General features: G+C 36.4%; 1 protein-coding gene across 2 annotated transcripts in view; it reads left to right on the top strand.

Moving 5' to 3' along the window:
- The first annotated feature begins 240 nt into the window (after positions 1 to 240).
- The window catches only part of LOC121421175, a 49,032-nt gene continuing 26,929 nt past the window's right edge, over positions 241 to 22,343 (top strand). Inside the window, exons 1-10 of one of the 2 annotated variants that reach the window (XM_041615834.1) lie at positions 241 to 689; positions 6,617 to 6,719; positions 7,891 to 7,954; positions 10,631 to 10,741; positions 11,840 to 11,956; positions 14,574 to 14,696; positions 18,933 to 19,073; positions 20,040 to 20,249; positions 21,451 to 21,540; positions 22,000 to 22,126. In XM_041615834.1, the coding sequence (XP_041471768.1) occupies positions 560 to 689; positions 6,617 to 6,719; positions 7,891 to 7,954; positions 10,631 to 10,741; positions 11,840 to 11,956; positions 14,574 to 14,696; positions 18,933 to 19,073; positions 20,040 to 20,249; positions 21,451 to 21,540; positions 22,000 to 22,126 (1,216 nt within the window). In that variant the 5' untranslated portion in view covers positions 241 to 559. The remainder of the gene's footprint in view (positions 690 to 6,616; positions 6,720 to 7,890; positions 7,955 to 10,630; positions 10,742 to 11,839; positions 11,957 to 14,573; positions 14,697 to 18,932; positions 19,074 to 20,039; positions 20,250 to 21,450; positions 21,541 to 21,999; positions 22,127 to 22,343) is intronic. The other variant, XM_041615835.1, reaches the window with a different exon arrangement.

The following is a 22,343-nucleotide window of genomic DNA, read 5'->3' as shown; positions in this document are numbered from 1 at the left end:
CGATTCGGAAAAGTCATAGCGAGCGAGAGAAAAAAAAAGGAATTTCAGAAAGAAATGTGATGTCATGATGAAAATAAACTATAAAAAGCCGAAGACAGTATATGGGCAATATATCAATTATCTGGCAAAGTCTAGGCCCTAAAATTTGCATTTTTATTCATACTTTGAATGTACAGTACACCATACACCTGTCCATGCCCCACCCCCAGCTCGGCCTCTCAATCCTAATTGCGCATGCCCAGTTCAATTTGTTGACATTTTCCATGGCATCAAATTGATATACGATTTGCATGTGTCTGCTTTCGACACTTACTACTAACCAAAGACCGTTTTACTCTTATGTTGAGGTGCAGAATTTCGAATGATAACTGTTGAATCAATGGATTTATCTGAAATAATGTCCGACCATGTACTGCGGTGTTTGTTCGAAAGAATCGGATCATAAATGCTCGGCCGTTTGCGGATACGAGAGACTTTTGACTGAGTACAGTAGCGGCTAAACTTTCTCCCCCGCTCGCGCCGGGACCGTTGAGGAGTCGTCCGGTGGAGCATTGCCAACATGTCGCTCCGAACGCGAATGAACGGTTTCACAGCCTGGGTTAATCTCAGGCTCAATAAGTATGACATGCTGCTGAAAAACGTCCTCATGGATCTGTTAGGCGGAACAAATATGAAGATGCTTTTACAAAGTGAGTTATAGTTAGCATAGGGCCTAAATAGCCAATGACTAACTCTAAATTAACAGTACAATTAACAATTTACAGTCTGCAAAACATCAGAGGCAGTTCAGTTAAAATCCACACTCTCTTTCTGGAGGAGCATCAGTATCCCCCCTCCAAATCATCTATATCCACGTAATAGCAGTTCTAACTTCTTGCGCCAAGCTGTAATGATCAGATCCCAACTGCTGTGCCAAACATACCCTGTTCAGGCAAGACTTCTAACTATTAAAAAGTCAAATACAGCCACGTGCCAGCTTTGTAACAAGGAAGAGGAAGATGCAGATCATTTTGTTGGATCCTGTACCTATTTCTTATCTCACAGGGCAGACCTTCATGCAAAACTGAAAAGAAGGCATATGCACGATGAAATAGTATGTCTATATGACCCCTTCAAGAACAACCATTATAGTAGAGTGGTCCTCTTACCAAGCTCTCTTAATCTTCCTTCTTCAGTTTGCTGTCAGCTTGTAACAGATACTCTACTATTTCTATATAAAATTCATATGAAACGTATCTCTTTCCTGTCCTCAATGAATTGATTATGTAATTTAATCTTCAAATGCAATGTACTGGATGGATGGATTACGACATACTGCATTTTGATGCTGATCTCCGATAAAAGCGGAGGAAGAACAAGAAGAAGAAGAAGAAGAAGTACCTAGGCTAGGCCTACCATGCCTACCGGCTACCGGTAACAGTTGTAAGGGTTTACTCATTCACACATTGTACGAGGTTAGTATGTACTAACCTCGTACAATAGACCGTGTTTGACCCTGGATTTCGAAGTAGTCGGCAAACATCGCTTCATTGCTGAAGTAATATTTGCCGAAGCTCCTTCTCGCTACGCACCGGGGCTCTTGCCGGTAAGTAGCAAGAGTTTGTTGAATATAAAAATAATAATAAAATAATAATCCGATAAAAAAAGCACATTTTGCTTACCTCGGCCTCGAAAGTGACTTCGCTTGTCTCTTCCACGGAAATACAAGGAAGCCCGTTGGTGGCGCTAATAATTTCACAACCTTGATTCAGCTCCTCGGTAATTTTATAACTGTATCTAAATTCTTTGAATGCGCAATCCTCATGATTAATTTACTAATTATGGGCACCAATTAATGAAATGCCTTAAAAAAACATAATTAATGATTATTATTGGTGATGATAACACTCATTTGCATTAATTTAAAAAGATGACTGATAAAAAAAATGAAAATAATATACGTGCCTGGAAAGAAACCAGCAGTACAAGCTTTGACGAACGTCAATAATACGTATACGGTATACCAAAGTCTATACAATGAAAAGATTGGACACTTCACGGACTTTGCGTAATGCCTTGCGTCGATATGCGTGTAAAATAGTGTAGGTGCCTATTCTTTCCCTTGTCGTGTCTTTGATATGAATATAAATCGCGCGCCCTCTTCAGGAGAAAATTGATATCAACGCTGACTGATTTCTATCTCCGTAAAATCTTCACTAAAGATCAAGAAAATATACATATTTTTAGAAAGAAACTTCAAGGAGAAGTCACGGAAGGATCTAAATGATTCGGTAAGTGTCATAGCAGGATGTGGAATATTTATTTATACTAGGAGTGGGCTATACATGGGTCAAAAATACTTTTTTTGTAATTTCAATATGGGAACAGTTTTTTTTTATTCCTTGTAATGTATCTCAACATGAAATGACAATATTTTTTGTCTTGGGTCCGAGAAAAAAGTGTGCCGGGCCAAAATCCAAAATGGCCGCCAAAACCACCCAAAATCACAGTTTTGGCCACAACTTCTTTATTTGGTGGTCTTTTTCTTTGGTTTTGGTGTCTATTCATATGTATTTGGGGGCAGGCAATTTGTTTTTCCTATAATTAGTACTTTTAAACCATTATTTGTAGAGTTAAAAGGTAATTATACCTAAATTTTTCAATTTTTATAGCCTTTTTTCAGCCAAAAAGTAGATTTTATCGTCCTGGGGTTCTTGGATATTATATGGTATGAGGTCAACAATAGCAAGCAGCTTCATAGAGCTATATCGCTTTTATTCCTCTACTATGGGTTTTACGGATATTTGTGAAATATATCTTAAATTTAAAAAAAATGTTAATTATCCATAGGGGCTATACAGTATACAATGTCCTGTACATACTGCACTGCATAAATGCATTGGCCACCATGACAAGGCATGTATAAACTATAGTGTTATACATGTAGAAATGAGCTCTTAGGTTTAGAATTAGACGCCTCAGAAATTGAAGATATGTTTTGTCTCAGAAACTGAGGACATGTTTTGTCAAATATACTAATTCAGGGGGCGGAGAAAGCTAATTAACCCCACATCATGGCATTTAAACTGTAGATATTCTGGGCCCCGTTGCATAAAAATTTACCATTATGTTAACTTAATGGTAACTTACATGGAATCCTTGGTTCTGATTGGCTGTTGATCAACGTTACCATGATTATATAGTTACCTGACCCCATAAACATAGGCCAGCATAGACACCACAACCAGGTAAAAAAAGCCTCCAAATGAAGAAGATATAGCTACATGTAGATATGTGATGTACGTATATGATATGTGATATTTTATGTGCAATTTACGTTGCTGGTTTCATCATGTACATCAGCTGACAAGCAATCAAATTCACAATTCACAATCTAATTTTAAACCTTAAGAGCTTATTTCTATGACACTATAGTTTATATACAGGCCTTGTCATATGTCATGATGGTCAATGCATGGAAATATGCAGTGAAGTGTGTACAGTAACAGTACATTGTATACTGTATTGCCCCTATGGAAAATTAACATTTTTATTTAAAAAGATATATTTCACAAATATCCGTAAAACCCATAGTAGAGGAGTAAAATGCAATATAGCTCTATAAAGCTGCTTGCTATTGTTGACCTCGTACCATCTAATATCCAAGAACTCCGGGACGATAAAACATACATTTGGCTGAAAAAAGGCTATAAAAATTGGAAAATTTAGGTATAATTACCTTTTAACTCTACAAATAATGGTTTAAAAGTGCTAATTATAGGAAAAACAAATTGCCTGCCCCCTAAAACATATGAATAGACACCAAAACCACAGAAAAAGACCACCAAATAAAGAAGTTGTGGCCAAAACTGTGATTTTGGGGGGTTTTGGCGGCCATTTTGGATTTTGGCCCGGCACACTTTTTTCTCGGACCCGAGACAAAAATATTGTCATTTCATGTTGAGATAAGGTAAAAGGGACACAAAAAAACTGTTCCCACAGTAAAACCAAAAATCACCCATTTATAGCCCACTCCTATTTATACATAATATTTTATGTGGGCAAAAGCCCACTGTATTTTCGAAGTGTAGTGGTGTGTCGCGTGCGTATGACTGATAATCCTTCGCTCGCGAGACGATATGAACCCATGGGTGGGGTTTACTGGCATTCTACCCCTTTCACAGTTAGCAAATTAAAACACATGTTTTTAAAGGTCAAGTCCACCTCAGAAAAATGTTGATTTGAATCAATATAGAAAAATCAGACAAGCACAATGCTGAAAAATTTCATCAAAATCGGAGGTAAAATAATAAAGTTATGATATCAAAGTTTCGCTTATTTAGTTAGGGCCTATATCAGTAGAGGCGCTGGTCCAAAAATTGGGATTGTCCCAGAAAACAAGGATATCCTCATAAAGTCATAAACCAAGACAAATCATGTCTTGATAAATTGAGACTGTCCTTGTTTATGGGGACGTTTTTTTCCACTTCCCCCTACGGAACAAAGACAGCAATTACGGAAATTGAGCTAAAAATAGATTCATTGACCTCAATTCCCCCCAGTTCACCGTCTATTTTTTCATGACTTACGGTCTTCCAATAATCTTGTTACATGTATGAAACCTGATATGTTTACATTGACTAGCACACTTGATTGGTGTCGGCACTTGACAGGTGAATGAACTTTCCTAGATTTCTTGTGTGAAGAAATCCTTATAAACTGAGACAGTCCCTGTAAACTGGGACGATCCCAATTTTCTGACCAGCGCCTCTGCTGTATATAAACGAGCCAGTTCCATCCAAATGAGAGAGTCGATGATGTCACTCAGTCACTATTTCTTTTGTTTTTTATTGTTTGAATTATTCAATATTTCAATTTTTACGAATTTGACGATTAGGACCTCCATGCCTGAAGCACAAAATGTTAAAATAATAGAAATCCACGTGTTCAGGGAGGAATGAAACTTCATTTCACATAACAATGACGAGAAAATAAATTATAATAAAATACAAAAGAGATAATAGTGAGTGAGTGATGTCATCAGTTCCTCATTTGCATACCGACCGAGATGTGCATATAACTGTTTTGTGAAATGAAGCGGAACTTTAAAATGCCATAACTTTCTTATTTTACATCCGATTTTGATGAAATTTTCAGTGTTAAATGCTTGTTGAATTTTTCTCTTTTTATTTAAATCAAGTTTTTGTTGGGGTGGACTTGTCCTTTAACTTTTAAATGATATTGAGCCTTCTGTTCTTTTTGGAAAGCGTAAATCATAATGAAAGAGGACTTCAGTTTAATATTCATGTTCGGAATCATGAATGAAAAGTGTATTGTGAACTGAATATAAAGGCACGAAACGAGTCTGATTTGGAAGAGAGAGAGATCTATACATGTATGGACTGACTCACTGAGAGTGTGTAGGGGGTAGACGAGTTACATGTAGAACTTTGTAGGCATGTAATTTTGGATTGACATCTACCAATGGCTCAGTCCTTAGAATAGCATGATGGTTATTGAGCCATAATCTCATCAACCCAGGATAATACTGTGTTTCCCGTTGAAACTTGGCCTTAATAAATTTTTCAATTTGAAACATTTAAACACATTAAAAACTGTTATGTCACTTCTTTTTTCAACATGCTGGGCCTTTCCTATGGAATAAACTATGGAATAAACTTCCAATAGAAATCCGCAATATTTCTTGTCTCACCACTTTCAAAAGCTCTCTTAAAACCTGGTTATTCACGCAAGCTTTTAGGTAATTGTTTTTCTACCCTCTTTTTAGTAGGTTTTTCTTTCTTCCTTCCTTTCTTTTTTCTTTTTCCTTTTCTTTTTTTCTTTTCTTTATTGCGCCATGAGCATCTTTTTATGATGGATACCGGCGCATTACAAATGTTCATATTATTATTATTATTTTTATAAAATAGGCCAATATAATATGTACCTGTACTAGCATGTTGTTGTAGTACATAGTATAGTGAGTGATTGTATTACCGACCAGCCTTGTATTACCAAACATGCGCATCGTAGGCATCAGAAAATGATTTCATACCCTCAAAATTTTACAACATCCTTCCAAAGAGAACTTGAAAGTTGAATAGAAAGATGATGAAAAAAGGTCAAAACACATTTTCAAATTCTTGATATTCTAAAAATAACAAAATATGGTCAAAATAGCTCATCAGTAATTTTGTTGTTTTCTGAACTTTTCCCATAGAAAACACGCGTTCAGTAATACAATACCTTTTTCAAGTGACCAAAATATTTCACTTGCGAAAGGGGGTACGATTGGAAGCTGATATTGTAGAAAAAGAAAAATGATTTCGGTAAAATTTTTAATATATTTATATTTTGTAGGTATTTGTGTATATTTATGGTGAAAGTTTGGTGAAATGTATGAGAAAATGTGTCTGATATGATTGAATTCATGAAAAGTGTTTGGTAAATACGATCCACTACCATACTTGTAGCAGCTTATCGACCTTGTGGCAGACACACTGAGAGTATACTGAGGAGATCATTTCGCTGTGGAAATAACTTACAACGAACAAACACAATGTAATGTGTACCAGTAGTGTAATGGTGTATATTATACATGATTTATGGTGTGTGCTTCTGTTTTTTTTAACTACAGGTATGACTGGAATTGATAACAAGAAACTTCAGAGCTTTGATGGTCTCACACATCAACAGAAAGCTACAAGAATGGAATGGATCGTCAAAGAACTCAAAGAAAAGTATGTAAGCCAAGAAAAGAGCACAAAAAAAATTAATATTTGGATGAAATAGCCCTTGTGCTGTGGTTTGTCCTGCAGAGGCATTGCCTGGAATGAAAATTGCCAGCCCCCGATTTAAGCAAGTTGTTAAGTGTTCAATCCCATAGAAATTGTTTAGTGTTTGATTCCTTAGAAGTTAGTCTTATTTTAGGTATTATTGTACCATTTTGGGTACATTCACAATTCCTTTGCCTGTTTCACCTTTTCTTTTCCTTATCCCCCCCCCCCCTCTCTCTCGCCCACTCTCTCCTTTCCTTTCTCTTGGTCACCTTCATTCAGCTTAATTCCCCTTTCCCGTCATTTCCACTCATTTTCAGTTAGAAGTAACTAAATTTATTTATATATTTCATTAATCGCATGCCGCACCCCTTTACAATTAAGAGTATTTTATTATTGTTAAGTTATTAATCAACCACTGGAATTGGGACAGGAGGATTTATGCCACAGTAGTTAAGTTAACTTTTCTGTCCCTGGCGTTCCATTGGTTGGTATTTCTTATTTTGTATTGTTTACACTGAAATGTATTTTTGAATATTATTTGCCGAATAAATAATAATAATATTTGTACTTGTGGATTTCCTTCCTCTGGTTCTTCAGAGATTGGCGGCAAGCCGCAGGGTATGGAATAATTCAGGTCCTTTTTAGATGGTGCTAGGTTTCACTGCATACCATACCATTACAATAAACCATGTGATTTATTTTGCTGTTGACTCAATGTACTGTATGTAACATCACCCAAATTATCCTGTTATTTCCTTTTCTGTTAAATTCGATGAAATGTTTTTAAAACCACCAAATTTATTCTGTTATTTCCTCTTCTGTTAAATTCGATGAAATGTTTTTAAAACCACCAAATTTATTCTGTTATTTTCTCTTCTGTTTTATGATTAAGAATATTAACCACTGTAACAGAACTTGCAATTATGGGCCCCTTCCTGAAACAGTTGTAATTGAATGCAACTTTGAAAATCAAACACAACTCCATTTTCATCCAATCGGAGACAGGCATTTGAGACTTGTACTTGATTCTTCAAGTAAGTCAAAACAATGTGGCCGTTCTAGTGTTATTTTATGTAAATAACACTATGATTTGAGCGTGCACTCTGTTTTTTTTTATGTCTCTACCCTACAGTGAAGTTATCCCAGGTGATATCTTCGTAGACTTCAGACTCTTTGCTATGAGGCATGCTGAACATGTAAGTTTAAGTTTAAAAATAATAATTTCTGAGGTTGCTATCTTGCAATTTTTTAGGTTTTTGAATTTGCATTATGTATTGCACTCATTCTTTTTGCCCTGCATGTACAGGATATTCCTGCAAAAGTTTTCTTTAACAAGTTGCCTTTTAAACTGGATTTCTTTAATTGGGTGGTAGGGGGAGGGGAACAATAAAAAAGTTATTCAGATGTTCATGTTGATAAGAAATAACCTCAAAGTAGTTGTCAGTATTTTTTAAGAAAAAACAAAAATGGAAAAAACGGTTATTAGACAATCATCACAGGCATAATTTTATCTCCCTCCAAATTCTAGCAAGCTTCAACCCTACCTCTATATTTTTTTTTGTGGGGGGGGGGGGCACTAAGCGTCCACCCCCTCGATACTTGTACACTTCAGCAACAACTTAAATGTTGTGTCTGTCAACGTCTAGCTGTTAATGTATGTAAGGTGTTTTTTTATTTGTTTTTCTCCAGTGCTATCATGTACATGTATTGTGACAATGAGAAGTTTACTTTTCCGCTTGAGGTGATAAACAACAGTAAAACGAGCGGGGGAGGGGACTGGGGCAAGAAATCATTGAAATTAAACCGGTATAAATGTGCATGTTCATGTGAATTGACTGTTTTGTGTTCTGCAGCCTGAAGGTGATGATAATATTGATGATGATGAAGCAGCCGGAGTAAGATCAGTTATCTTATATTCCCCCTTTCTTTTCTTTTTAAAAAGCCTCTCTAAACTTTATTAAACGAATACAATGTAGCATTTTATAGTCAAGTATCATCTTAATCTGATGAGAAAAAGAAAAAAAGACAGAATTGAATATAATAGTCACAGTATTTTTGTAAATTGTGTTATAATAACAGGGCTCGAATTAAGAATTTAAAGGGGCAAGGCCATTTTTTAAAAGGGCACTTAAGGGAAAGGGCAGACAGTTTTCACTTTATGGGACATCCAAGGCCACCAAAAAAAGGGCATCAATAATAAATGCACTTTTCAATTGGGCACATGCACTGGATTACCGCAGGGCACCAAGGCCACAGCAAAAAAGGGCAGTTATTTTGGCTTTAAGTCTACAAATATTTGAAAGGGCATCAAGGCCATTTCTGAGGGCATCTAAGGCCATGGCCTTGGATGGCCTTGGATTAATTCGAGCCCTGTAATAATAATTCAATATCCCTGAAATACCAAAGGTTTAGACAGGCTTTTTCTTTCCTTGCATTCATTCCAAGCAGGTCCATGGTTCATTCTCTTCACCTTCAGGGATTTTATTTCCTAACGGAAAGAAACCAGGCCTAGGTCTTTCTTTTCCTTGGTTTATGCTGCAATTGCTTCTTTCTTTTAAGTCATTAGTGCATCCATCTCTATGCAACATCAAGGGTTCTATCAGGGAGTCTGACAGACGACAGAATAAGATCATTTTTGTTCTCATTGTGTTAATTTACAGTACGTTTTTTAGATATGTCACAGTTGATAATCAAGTCTTTGGTAAATTGTGCTGTCTTTGTCATTAATGTACTATTAATGTTCAGGGGTCCGTTGCAGAAAGAGTTGCCATCAATGGCAGCTCTAAAAATCATGGGCAACTTGATTTTCAACCAATCAACAGAGCGCATTTGGGACTTGCGATTGATTTTTTGGCTTGCGATTAAACGCAACTCTTTCTGCAACGGACCCCTGGTTGCGTTTAATTTGTAAGGACCATGTATCATGAAAAGCTGACAAGTTCACTTCAAATTGTTAGATTCATTGATATCAACCCCAGAGTTCCTGTAAATTATTTTACACCTACAGTGTATGCTTTGTATTTTTTTAAAGAAAATTTAAGAGAAGATGTTTGGATGTGACATTAGATTTTTTGTTCTACTGACTCTCAATACTTTCTCTTTTCACAATCAGTTGAAATTCTTTTTCATGCAATATTCCACGCAACATCTTTGAACACCGGGTATACACAGGGTTAGGCACCATACCCATGTTTGTTCATTGTGAAGCAGTGATTCAAGCAGCAATTTTGAAGTGATGCACCACCAGTGGCAAGAGTTGGATGTGTACACATTACAGGTGTGGATCCAGTTGGATTAATAGAGGGGCCAATTATTGTGCACCAGTAATGCCACCCTTGAAATTAAATGGAATCTACCTAGCTTGATCCAGGTGTTTTCAAGTTCTTTACATTAGCACAGCAGAAAAGTAGAAATAAGACTGGATTTGGGACAGGTTTTACTTTGTGTTGATCTAGTATCAATAAGGAGATTTTTAACATTTTTTATGAACTTACAATGTACACTGTATGGAGGGCTATCTGAATTGTGCTCACCTTACGACACCAAGAACAGCACAAGCACCAGACTTAAAATCACCTTGCAGTTTCTAATGGCATTGTTTTCATAATTTCTCTTTCTTGATTGCTTGGTTTCTCTCTATCTTTCTCTCCCTCTCTCTCACTTTCTCTCTTGCTTTCTTTCTATACTCTCTTCCTCTCTCACTTTTTCCCTTTCTCAATTTCTATCTTTCTCTCCCGGTCTCTTGCTTTCTCTCTCGCTTTTGTTTCTATCTTTCTCTCACCTCTCTCATTCTCTCTCGCTCTCTCTCTTATTTTCTTTCCATATTTCTTCCCTTCTCCCACACTTCCTCTCTCTCTCTTCCTCTGCATCAGGTGTTTGATCTTCTGTGGAGACTTGTGAGCCATGATATCTGGTTTACTTGGGACAGGTTGGAGTACCTCACTACCAACGATGATAGGATTCTGTGTGAGGTACCGTTTGAGGTAAGGATCCTATAGAGACCGCCATATTCAGACCTGCCAACCAGTACGTTTTGGCGTATTTACAGTAGTATCTTTTTGCAACCAAAATACGGCAGTACGTTTTTTCTTTACAATATACGTTTTTGTAAAAAAAAGTTGAATTTGTTTTTTTACAAAATCGTAATTTGTTGAAAAAAATCATCTCGATATGTCTCTATTTCATAAAACTTACACAAATATGAGTATTTCATCATATAATTTCAGGTAACTTGAGTTTTTTTATCAATCATTTTGTTAAAACCAGGATGAGATATACACATGTTTAAATGTTTTGTTTTTTTCATCTGCAAGAGCAGTGTGCATTTTAGCTTGCATGCAGCTTGAGCGCCGCGGTGAGCGAGTGCACCACGCATTTTATTATGAAATACACTTTTTGGGGAAAATACACTTTTTCTATTACAGAATACAAGTGTTTTCATTCCCAGAGGTTGGCAGATCTGCATATTAGAAATTACTTCGCTCTGAGTTGACACTATTAAAGATACTGCGTCATCTCGGGTTGGCGGGTGGAGTTGTAAACGAATTCGGTGTTCCTACAGGACCCTGTCATATTGGCAGTTGAAACTTTGGCCCAAGTTGGCTCTCTACATGAGTTGTATCTTTGCACCATTTACATAGGGGGAGGGTGAACTAATGGGACACTATTGTAACTTCAGGAGCTTGATAAATTCACGCAAGAAAGTTTAATAATTCTCCACCCAAAACATCTTTCCATTGTTAGATTTTAGTATAAAGTTAAGGTTGGAACTTTGATATCGTGGGGAACTGTTTATATTGGAATATTTGAAAATCTGAAAATCTAAACTGCAGCATTAGTGTCCTAAGGATCTAGTCCGATTAGATTTTTCATCAATGCACACTCATGCCCTGGTTCATGGCCGGAGCAGGATCAGCGGATTGCATAGAAAATAAAGAACTGTGATGCCCCGCAACTATTTTAAATGCAATATGTCACTTTATCCTTGATTCAATAAATGTTATCATTTTTTCATTTATCTTTAGACTTGCATGTATTTTGTTTAATTTAAGTGATATCGTTCTTGATTCAATTTGATACAGTGGACGCCAAAACCTCCGCCTGAGAAGAAGAAGAAAAAGAAGGTCTCGTACCAAAAATCTTTCCTATCTGGTTTTGGTGGCGCTTCCTTGATCGCAGACTCCCTTCCAGACAGTCCGGTGAGAGTTTGAAATCAAACTTTGAAAGAGGATTTCAATTATCTTTTTTTTTCTTTTCAAGTGTCTAAGGCCATACATGTATGTAGTGATTCTAACATTGATAGTAATTGCAATTACCATGGTTAGAGCAAACTGTAGCCAGTAGCAGTTAATCTTCTTGTGAGCTCTGAGAAAAAAATGAAAGTTTGCAATGGATTTCAAATATGAAGGTACAATTCTGATCAGTTTTTTGTCTTTGTTTTGAACAAAATTTACATGTCACAGTGATCTTAATTGACCAGTGTCAACTAGAGATCGATGGCAAACCTCTCTCTTTCAGAGAACTTATTACTTTATATATTAATTGGTATTCAACCAAAAAAAAATCATTATTTTAAAGCCCAAGTCATCAGATTACAATTTGAAAGAAACATTATTTTAAATAGCAGATTGTGAAATCGCCTTTGCTTGTGTGTGCTTTGCACTTTGACTATAATTTGAATGTGCTTTTGTAATGTGTTTTAAACTGTTCTTTAAAACCCTGCATTGCTATTTGTAAATAAAAAAATATTTGTATGCTTAAACATTTCCACATATTTTTTTTTTCTTTACAAAGAAAAGGAGTAGGGGAGACCGGGGTTAGTTGGAACATTTTTGACAAAAATGGCTGTAAATCCAAATAGATTTAATATTAAGTTTGAGAAACAATATATCAGCTTGAAGCATATATCTAAGTGCTTTAAATGTACCCCATAAAATTTTTAACTCTATTATGGTTACTGACAAAATCCACCTTGAACAACACCATCGCAAACGTTCCAACTTACCCCCATATCGGGGTAAGTTGGAACATAGCATGGGGTAAGTTGGAACACTGCGTGGTCAATTAAGAATTATACTTAAACTACTTAAAACTGTAATTTTACATGGTTTTAGCATATTTGCTTTATCTTATTCAAGTTCAAAATATTAAAGTGTCGATTCGTTGAACTTTATGTTTTCTATTATACAGCCACTCACGCAATTAGACTGTGTAGTAGAATTCCGCATATTTGGGTGCGTTTGAGTTTACATGCAATTAAGTGTACTATCAGCAGTTTCATGTACCGGTACTTCTGCATCAAATTTATAAGACAATAATTAATTCTTTATATTTTTTCATCATGAATTATGCAAATAACCATATAAAATTTTCCCTAAATTTGTTTTTGTTTTATATGTATTTGCCTTTAACTCTATTTATTAAGCTAGTAGAATGCTAATTTTTGGAGAGAGTATCAATTTTCACATTTAGAACAAATATCATCCAAAAAATGCAAAAAAATATAATTTCTTATGTATTTTTTATATTTGTATTTTGGTTTTTTCGAACCTTTGTTTTTTCCGATGGACTTTGTCGGGAGTCTTTTGCGATCATAAATAGTATAAAATTATTCTATTTGAACTAGCAAAAGTAAAAAAATAATCATACATTTATGACTTTTGGTTGAAAAACACAATTTCCGTTGACCTTGTACATGGAATCTCGTTTTTGAACAATTTTGGGTAGGAACATGCACGTACAATTTGTTGCGTAATTTTGAAACCCTGCACACAGGCATCGAATATTTGGTCTCAAATGAAAAGCCAGCGAGCAGTGTAGTAAAGAAAATTCGTGCAACGGCGTAGTGACGAAATTTCTCGAGGGGGGCTCAAACTGACCCCCCCCCCATTTTGATATTAGGGTTAATATTGATTTAGGTGCCTACAATAGGCCTTAAATGCACACTCAGACCCAACTGATAAACAAAACAAGCATGGTATACAATACATGTTCAGAAGAGTGTGAAATACTTTATATTTTTTTCTCATATCCAATGTTTTTATTCATAATTATGTTTGGGGTAAGTTAAAACATGTTCCAACTAGCCCCATCAATTTTGTTCCAACTAACCCGAGAGGCCCATTTGATGTTTATAAGCTTACAGCGCAAAAAGGGACATCATCATGGCATATTAATAACCTCAGTTTGTAGCTTGGTACAAGTGTCTATTATACCCCCAAATTGGCCAACTTGATCTATAAACTTCTCTGAAATAATCAAACATTTCTGAACAAGAAAAAATTACTCGGAAGGTAAAAAAAAAAAATTGTTTCTAACTTCCACCAGGGTTGTTGCACATATGTGTTGTCTGTAATATGGTGGATGGCTGTTGATAATGACAATAAATTGAGGGCAATATTGCAGAAATTTATTCAAAGACGTTAAAGAAAATTACAATGTTTCAACTTTACCCCATGTTCCAACTAACCCCGGTCTCCCCTATGTATGTTTGCATCCATGCTGTCCAAAATGTACTTTTATTTCAATTTTTGTAATGATGAATTGTTTTAATGTAATTTCTTTGTAGAATGCGACCCCAATACATTTTTTTCCTTATAAGTGTCTGCAGCCATGCACACTTGCACACCGTGCCTGTATGTATTAGTTATCAGTTACGTCTTTAATAACTCATTTTTAAACTTGCTTTTGCTTGTACAAATTGTCAGTCATGTCTGTAATAATCCATGATTAAACTTGCTTTTTATTTTGCTTGCTGTGTTCCCTTCACGCACGACTCGATCTCCGTCACCATCTTTTGCCGATTGACGTGAACAGAACCCGTTTGAAACCCCTCCCGAATCCCTCGCCTCCTCGCCTGCACCCTCCACCCCGCCCCTGCCTACCCCTCCCCCTCCTCCCTACACCCCAAACTCTGCAGGATCGCTCAGATCACAGGGGGTAAGTTGCACCTGCTTGCCGTTGCTTTCATTTTTGCACCTGGGCCCCGTCTTACAAAGAGTTTCGATTGATCCAATCAATCTCAAGTATATGGAAATCCATCAACGTCGTAATGGTTTCTTTAGGAAATTCGCACAATGTCTTTTGAAAATCACAGAGAAGCACATTGTATATTCAAATATACAAATCATACCTAATTAATATTTTGAAGAAACATGTATTTTAGATGTTGACGTTGCTGGTTTTCCATAGTTGTGGTTGATTGGATCAGTCGTAGCTCTTTGTCAGGCGGGACCCAGATATCTATAAACTGAATTATCATTATTATCTCCTTTTGTCTTGTTTTATGCACAAAGAAAGTTTGCAAAGAGAATGCTATTCATGGTATAAGTTTGAAGATTCTATATCATGGAAGTTACATCACAAATACAAAGCTGCCTGTCTGTCTCTTTTTCATTCATTTGGTGTATTGGTTACAGCTGTAAAACGCCTTTCATTATTCATTTGCCCAATATTCTGAAATCCATTTTAACTTTAATTGGCCATGGGCTAATTCATCCTTTTTTTATGGGGGGGGGATAATGGAAAGCGGAAAATGTATAAATTTTGTTTGCATCGTGTATTGCTTCATATGTTTACTACATGTATGCTCTTTCCCCATGCTTTAAATGTTATATGAAACTACTTTGGTTTATACACATGTATTATTTGAAGACAATTCCTTGTACTGTATTAATGATTGAGAATTGAGATGGTAAATTGAACATGCAGTGGTGCTTTAAAGTAAGTGAACCCACCAAAAAATGAACATATTTGTATGTAAAGTGATCAAATTCTGCCATGTTTCAGGTATTTCAAGGGGAATGAAACCTTTGGAACAAATAGGCTTGTGTAGAAACAGAAAACTCAAAGAATAAGAATAAAGAAAGTTTGAGAAAAATCGGGCAAATAATGAGAAAGTTATGAGCATTTTAATATTGCAATCACTAATGCTTTGGAGATCCTCCCGTTGGCAATGCAACAAGGATGTGTGATGTCACTGATGAACAACTTTCCCCTTGGTGGACTATAAAATACCCTCAAAATATCTCTTTTTGCTTTTTCTTATGATGATACAAACTCTATATCCATGATGTATTCTTAAAAAATATGTATTACATGCCCTCATGTAGAAAAAAACACATGATTTATGGATAGATGTGATAAAAGAGGCAATTCAAGTGAAATATATAGTAAAGTAATGGGGTGAGTTGTTCACAAGTGACATCACACATCTTTGTCGCATTGCCAATTTGCTATCTCCATAGCATTAGTGATCACAATATTCAAATGCTCATAACTTTCTCATTATTTGTCCGATTTTTCTCAAACTTTTGTTGATCTGTTTCTTTGATTTTTCTGTTTTCACACAAGCTATCTTGTTCCAATGGTTTCATTCTCCTTTAATTGTGAAGTCAAGTGATGAAATACTACATTCGATAAAATTTGTTTCTCTTGGTTCACCTGCCTCACCGAACAGTGTAGCGTTGGTGTCTACATTCAACACTCAGCATAAAGAAGTGCATTTCTTAGTTTGGTTCACTAATTTTAAGCACAACCGTATACTGTTAGAGATTTGTGACACAACTGGCTATCCATAGTAAAACCATTACCTGTTGACCATACATGTAGTGTTCATCAAACCACAATTTTTGACCACAGTTCAGAAGAGGGGTCATTGAGTTTAAGTCATACAGCACATTTCATATTGCCTCTCTTACGTCATTGAGCTATTTAAACCACAGTTTAGACCACAGTTCAGAATATTGGTCATTTGGGTTAAATTCATACAGCACATTTCATATAGCCTCTCATACATGTACATCATTGGGCTATTTAAACCACAGCATGATCAAACCACAGTTTAGACCACAGTGCAGAAAATGGGTCATTGGGTTAAAGTCATACAGCACATTTCATATTGCCTCTCATACATCATTGAGCTATTTAAACCACAGTTTAGACCACAGTTCAGAATATAGGTCATTGGGTTAAAGTCATACAGTACATTTCATATTGCCTATCTTACATCATTGAGCTATTTAAAACACAGTTTAGACCACAGTTCAGAATATTGGTCATTGGGTTAAAGTCATACAGTACATTTCATATTGCCTATCTTACATCATTGAGCTATTTAAACCACAGTTTAGACCACAGTTCAGAATATTGGTCATTGGGTTAAAGTCATACAGTACATTTCATATTGCCTATCTTACATCATTGAGCTATTTAAAACACAGTTTAGACCACAGTTCAGAATATTGGTCATTGGGTTAAAGTCATACAGTACATTTCATATTGCCTATCTTACATCATTGAGCTATTTAAACCACAGTTTAGACCACAGTTCAGAATATTGGTCATTGGGTTAAAGTCATACAGTACATTTCATATTGCCTATCTTACATCATTGAGTTATTTAAACCACAGTTTAGACCACAGTTCAGATTATTGGTCATTGGGTTAAAGTCATACAGTACATTTCATATTGCCTATCTTACATCATTGAGTTATTTAAACCACAGTTTAGACCACAGTTCAGATTATTGGTCATTGGGTTAAAGTCATACAGTACATTTCATATTGCCTATCTTACATCATTGAGTTATTTAAACCACAGTTTAGACCACAGTTCAGAATATTGGTCATTGGGTTAAAGTCATACAGTACATTTCATATTGCCTATCTTACATCATTGAGTTATTTAAACCACAGTTTAGACCACAGTTCAGATTATTGGTCATTGGGTTAAAGTCATACAGTACATTTCATATTGCCTATCTTACATCATTGAGTTATTTAAACCACAGTTTAGACCACAGTTCAGAATATTGGTCATTGGGTTAAAGTCATACAGTACATTTCATATTGCCTATCTTACATCATTGAGCTATTTAAACCACAGTTTAGACCACAGTTCAGATTATTGGTCATTGGGTTAAAGTCATACAGTACATTTCATATTGCCTATCTTACATCATTGAGTTATTTAAACCACAGTTTAGACCACAGTTCAGATTATTGGTCATTGGGTTAAAGTCATACAGTACATTTCATATTGCCTATCTTACATCATTGAGTTATTTAAACCACAGTTTAGACCACAGTTCAGAATATTGGTCATTGGGTTAAAGTCATACAGTACATTTCATATTGCCTATCTTACATCATTGAGCTATTTAAACCACAGTTTAGACCACAGTTCAGATTATTGGTCATTGGGTTAAAGTCATACAGTACATTTCATATTGCCTATCTTACATCATTGAGCTATTTAAACCACAGTTTAGACCACAGTTCAGATTATTGGTCATTGGGTTAAAGTCATACAGTACATTTCATATTGCCTATCTTACATCATTGAGTTATTTAAACCACAGTTTAGACCACAGTTCAGAATATTGGTCATTGGGTTAAAGTCATACAGTACATTTCATATTGCCTATCTTACATCATTGAGCTATTTAAACCACAGTTTAGACCACAGTTCAGATTATTGGTCATTGGGTTAAAGTCATACAGTACATTTCATATTGCCTATCTTACATCATTGAGTTATTTAAACCACAGTTTAGACCACAGTTCAGAATATTGGTCATTGGGTTAAAGTCATACAGTACATTTCATATTGCCTATCTTACATCATTGAGTTATTTAAACCACAGTTTAGACCACAGTTCAGATTATTGGTCATTGGGTTAAAGTCATACAGTACATTTCATATTGCCTATCTTACATCATTGAGCTATTTAAACCACAGTTTAGACCACAGTTCAGAATATTGGTCATTGGGTTAAAGTCATACAGCACATTTCATATAGCCTCTCATACATGTACATCATTGGGCTATTTAAACCACAGCATGATCAAACCACAGTTTAGACCACAGTTCAGAATATGGGTCATTTGGGTTTAAGTCATACAGCACATTTCATATAGCCCACAGTTTAGACCACAGTTCAGAATATGGGTCATTGGGTTAAAGTCATACAGCACATTTCATATAGCCTCTCATACCTGTACCATTGGGCTATTTAAACCACAGCATGATCAAACCACAGTTTAGACCACAGTTCAGAATATTGGTCATTGGGTTAAAGTCATACAGCACATTTCAAATTGCCCCTCATACATCATTGGGTTCATTCTCATGGTACACAATTTCACAAACATTCACTTCCCCTGGTTGAACAGGAACCGGAGAGCCCGCCCCCGCCCGAGCCGAAACACATCCGATTCCCCGGAGAGGATTTCTGCAAGAAGTTCAAGAAGAAATCCCATCACCGGCCCGACCCCGAGGAGTGTATCCTGGAGATGGTTACTACCATGCTGAATGTAAGCTCATACTTCGGGAGTTTTTGCACAATGATGCAGTACACTTTCAAGATCATAGAAAATGTATTGTCATATATGCCCCTCAGTAGCTGCTGGCTTAATGAAAAGCTTCTTGCGGGATTTTTGCAGGAAATCCATGACTCTGACTTTGGACAAGGTGCCTAAGCCAACCTTCTATATTAAAGTCAAATAATTGCAGTACTTGAGCATTTTGCAGACTAAAATGTGCAAAACATGAGTGAATAACATCATCTAAAGAGAAAGATAAGGAAGGGGATCAAAGATAAAGAAGTTGAATAGAATGCAGGATAAAGAGATCTAGAGAGGAAGGTTGATCCTGAACCATGTGACAACTGCTGGTTAAAGACAAGGTTTTTCTGTTATTGTTTTTATTCTTTTAACCTAATAGTACGAGAGAGGGTTGAAAATTAAATGTAGAGGGCCTGGATAATCTGCTAGTGACTTCTCCAGCCAATCAGAGATATGTACCCTATAAGGTAAAGTGTAAATGGCACCTTAACAGAGTATATAAAGTTTTACAAATTTTGCTCATTCTCCTGAAGACAATGAAGACACCTGTCAAAGCATCAAGTTTGGGTGGTTCTTTAGGACCAACACTTGTCCAAGAAAGATACATGGTGTAACGTGAAACCTACACTAATCTGGTTGATAGCTGAGTATATTGTTATTATTGGGGGCGTTGTGGTCTAAGGATTGCATCTCTGAGGGACGTGAGTTTGAAAGTCTGAGCCATGTGTATTCCTTCAGCAATGAATTTATCAACATTGTGCAGCACTCAACCCAGGTGAGGTGAATGGGCACCCGAGAGGATTAATTCCTTGAATGCACCAAGCAGCTTTAGCAGCTGTAACATACAGTGCGCCATTGAATAGGCAAATAGGTAATTGGTGCCTCATAAATGCTATATGTCATTATTATCAAATAAATTCTTTTCACCTCTTACAGAGTACGAGAGAGGGCCGAAAGCTGAACGTGGAGGGCCTGGATGATCTAGTCGATAGTCGAGTCCTGTGTGAGTTGGTCAACTCCTTCATCCCTGGTACGTTCACCACCGAGGTTCTTCTCAACGATCGCTGGAGTATCAACCTTGCCCTCAAGACCTTTGAGAAGATGATACGCATTAATACCCCGATAGATTCCTCAGATCTTTTAGAGGTAAGATAGTGATGATGGGGAATATGGAAAAGCCACTGTGGGAAGCTGTGGGGGATTCCTACTGAAAAATGCAGTGCCTTTATAGGTGATGGAAGTCGATGACATCGTAACGTTCTATTAATAATAATAATAGCTGGATTTATAAAGCGCTTTTTGCCAGAGGATACAAAGCGCTGCTATTATTACCCCGGCTTTAGCTCGAGCTACCATCACCGGCGCTCAGTGCATGCAAGGAATTACTCCTGCCGGGTACCCATTCACCTCACCTGGGTCGAGTGCAGCACAGTGTGGATGAATTTCTTGCTGAAGGAAAACACGCCATGGCTACGATTCGAACACACGACCCTCTGTTTCAAAGGCGAGAGTCAGAACCACTAGACCACGACGCACCCACATTTATTAAAAATAAATACCAGTTGTGGTAACAATCTCAAAATGAGTTCGAACAGAATCCAATGAAATTACCATCAAAGTGCTTGTATAAATAAAATAATATGTGCCAAATAGCTCTGGAAGAAATGCGTAGTTGCTGAGAAAGACAGAGAAATGAGCAAAATAAGCACAGAATTCAATCAAATGTCGGGTAGTTTTTGAAGCAATACACTGTCCCACATATGCTTTTTAGTGTTAGTGATCATCAGAATTATCGGTTTTGAGCTAGGATTTCATGATTTTGCAGAGACAAGTTTACATTAATGTGCTAGATCTAGATATGTGATAATATTTTGACAATTAAGCTTCATTTAAAAGACTTTCTCATGAAATAATTGTTTGCTGCAACTACTGTGTTTTGCCTTTTATAAGCACACAAATATGTGGAGGGTCAAGTCATTGTTAACACACAGTAGCAAATTTCTCCTCACCTTTATCATTGTCATCATGGTCATGATCATGGCTGTTTCATACCATCATTATTTTCATCATCATCATCCTGTTCATCATCAGCATCATCAACAACATCATCATTTTCATCATCATCATCTTGTTCATCATCAGCATCATCAATAACACCATATCATCATCATCAACAACATCATCAGCATCATCAACAACAACATCATCATCCTGTTCATCATCAGCATCCACAAAAACATCGTAGCAACCATCCTCATCGTCACTACCCCACCGTCACCAGCATTGTAAATTCATATGGGTCTAATTCAGGTCATTATGTGTCTTTTTTTCTCGATCTCTTTTGCAGGCTGATCCCATGGCTGTGTGCTGTGCTATGTGTGTTTACTTCATGTGTGGATTCAAGATTAGACAGGCCAAAGCCGTCATTAACAGACTGGTAAGACCACACTCCCATATCAAAGCCTCTCCCGAGTTTTGGTCAATTCCTCAAAATGCATCGGTCACTCTTCCAGTTCATATTTGTCTCTTAAAACTTTTACGATGTGGATGATATGAAAAAAAAACATGTTAAAGTGGATGTCTTATGTGATATTGCACAGAAATTTATGTTGATTTTGATGGGGGGGGGGGGGTTGGGGGGTAGTGATCACTTAATGGATAATTTGTATTGTTTCAAAAGTTTAAAAACTTGGGGGATCATGTTTGCTTTTGCATGCCCCACTTACTGGAATAGCCTTCCTGAAAACATGAAAAAAATGTACCTCTGTCGAGACTTTGAAAAATCTTCTAAAAACTTTTTTAATTTATCTCTTTATGCGCCTTGAGCACTCTACAGAGTGGATTTGGCGCTTTATGAGTCACATAATTATTATTGTTGTTTAATTTCTTTTGATAGATTGAGTTGGAGCATCAAACGAGGGCAGCACAACACGATCTTGACAATCTTCCAGAGGTTCTTGAAGACGTTGAGCTGATCAAGAAACGCAAGATGCTGAAGGAAACTCTAGAAGATTGCAACCAAGGTGGGGATTGGGGGCACAAAATTTTTAGTCATGTGATGTGTCACATGATTCTAGGTTCATGACACATTTAAATCATGTGATACATGACTCTGTGTTCACGATGCATTTGAATCTTGTGATAAACAGTGCGTCCTAAAAAAATGGAACCGAAAATTATCAATGATTTATCATAATCGCAAAAAGAATAGACAAATTACCTATCGTTGTAAAGCGTAGA

Source organism: Lytechinus variegatus, chromosome 9, assembly GCF_018143015.1.
Source record: "Lytechinus variegatus isolate NC3 chromosome 9, Lvar_3.0, whole genome shotgun sequence".
NCBI lineage: Eukaryota > Metazoa > Echinodermata > Echinoidea > Temnopleuroida > Toxopneustidae > Lytechinus > Lytechinus variegatus.
This window is presented reverse-complemented; position numbering and strand designations above follow the sequence as displayed.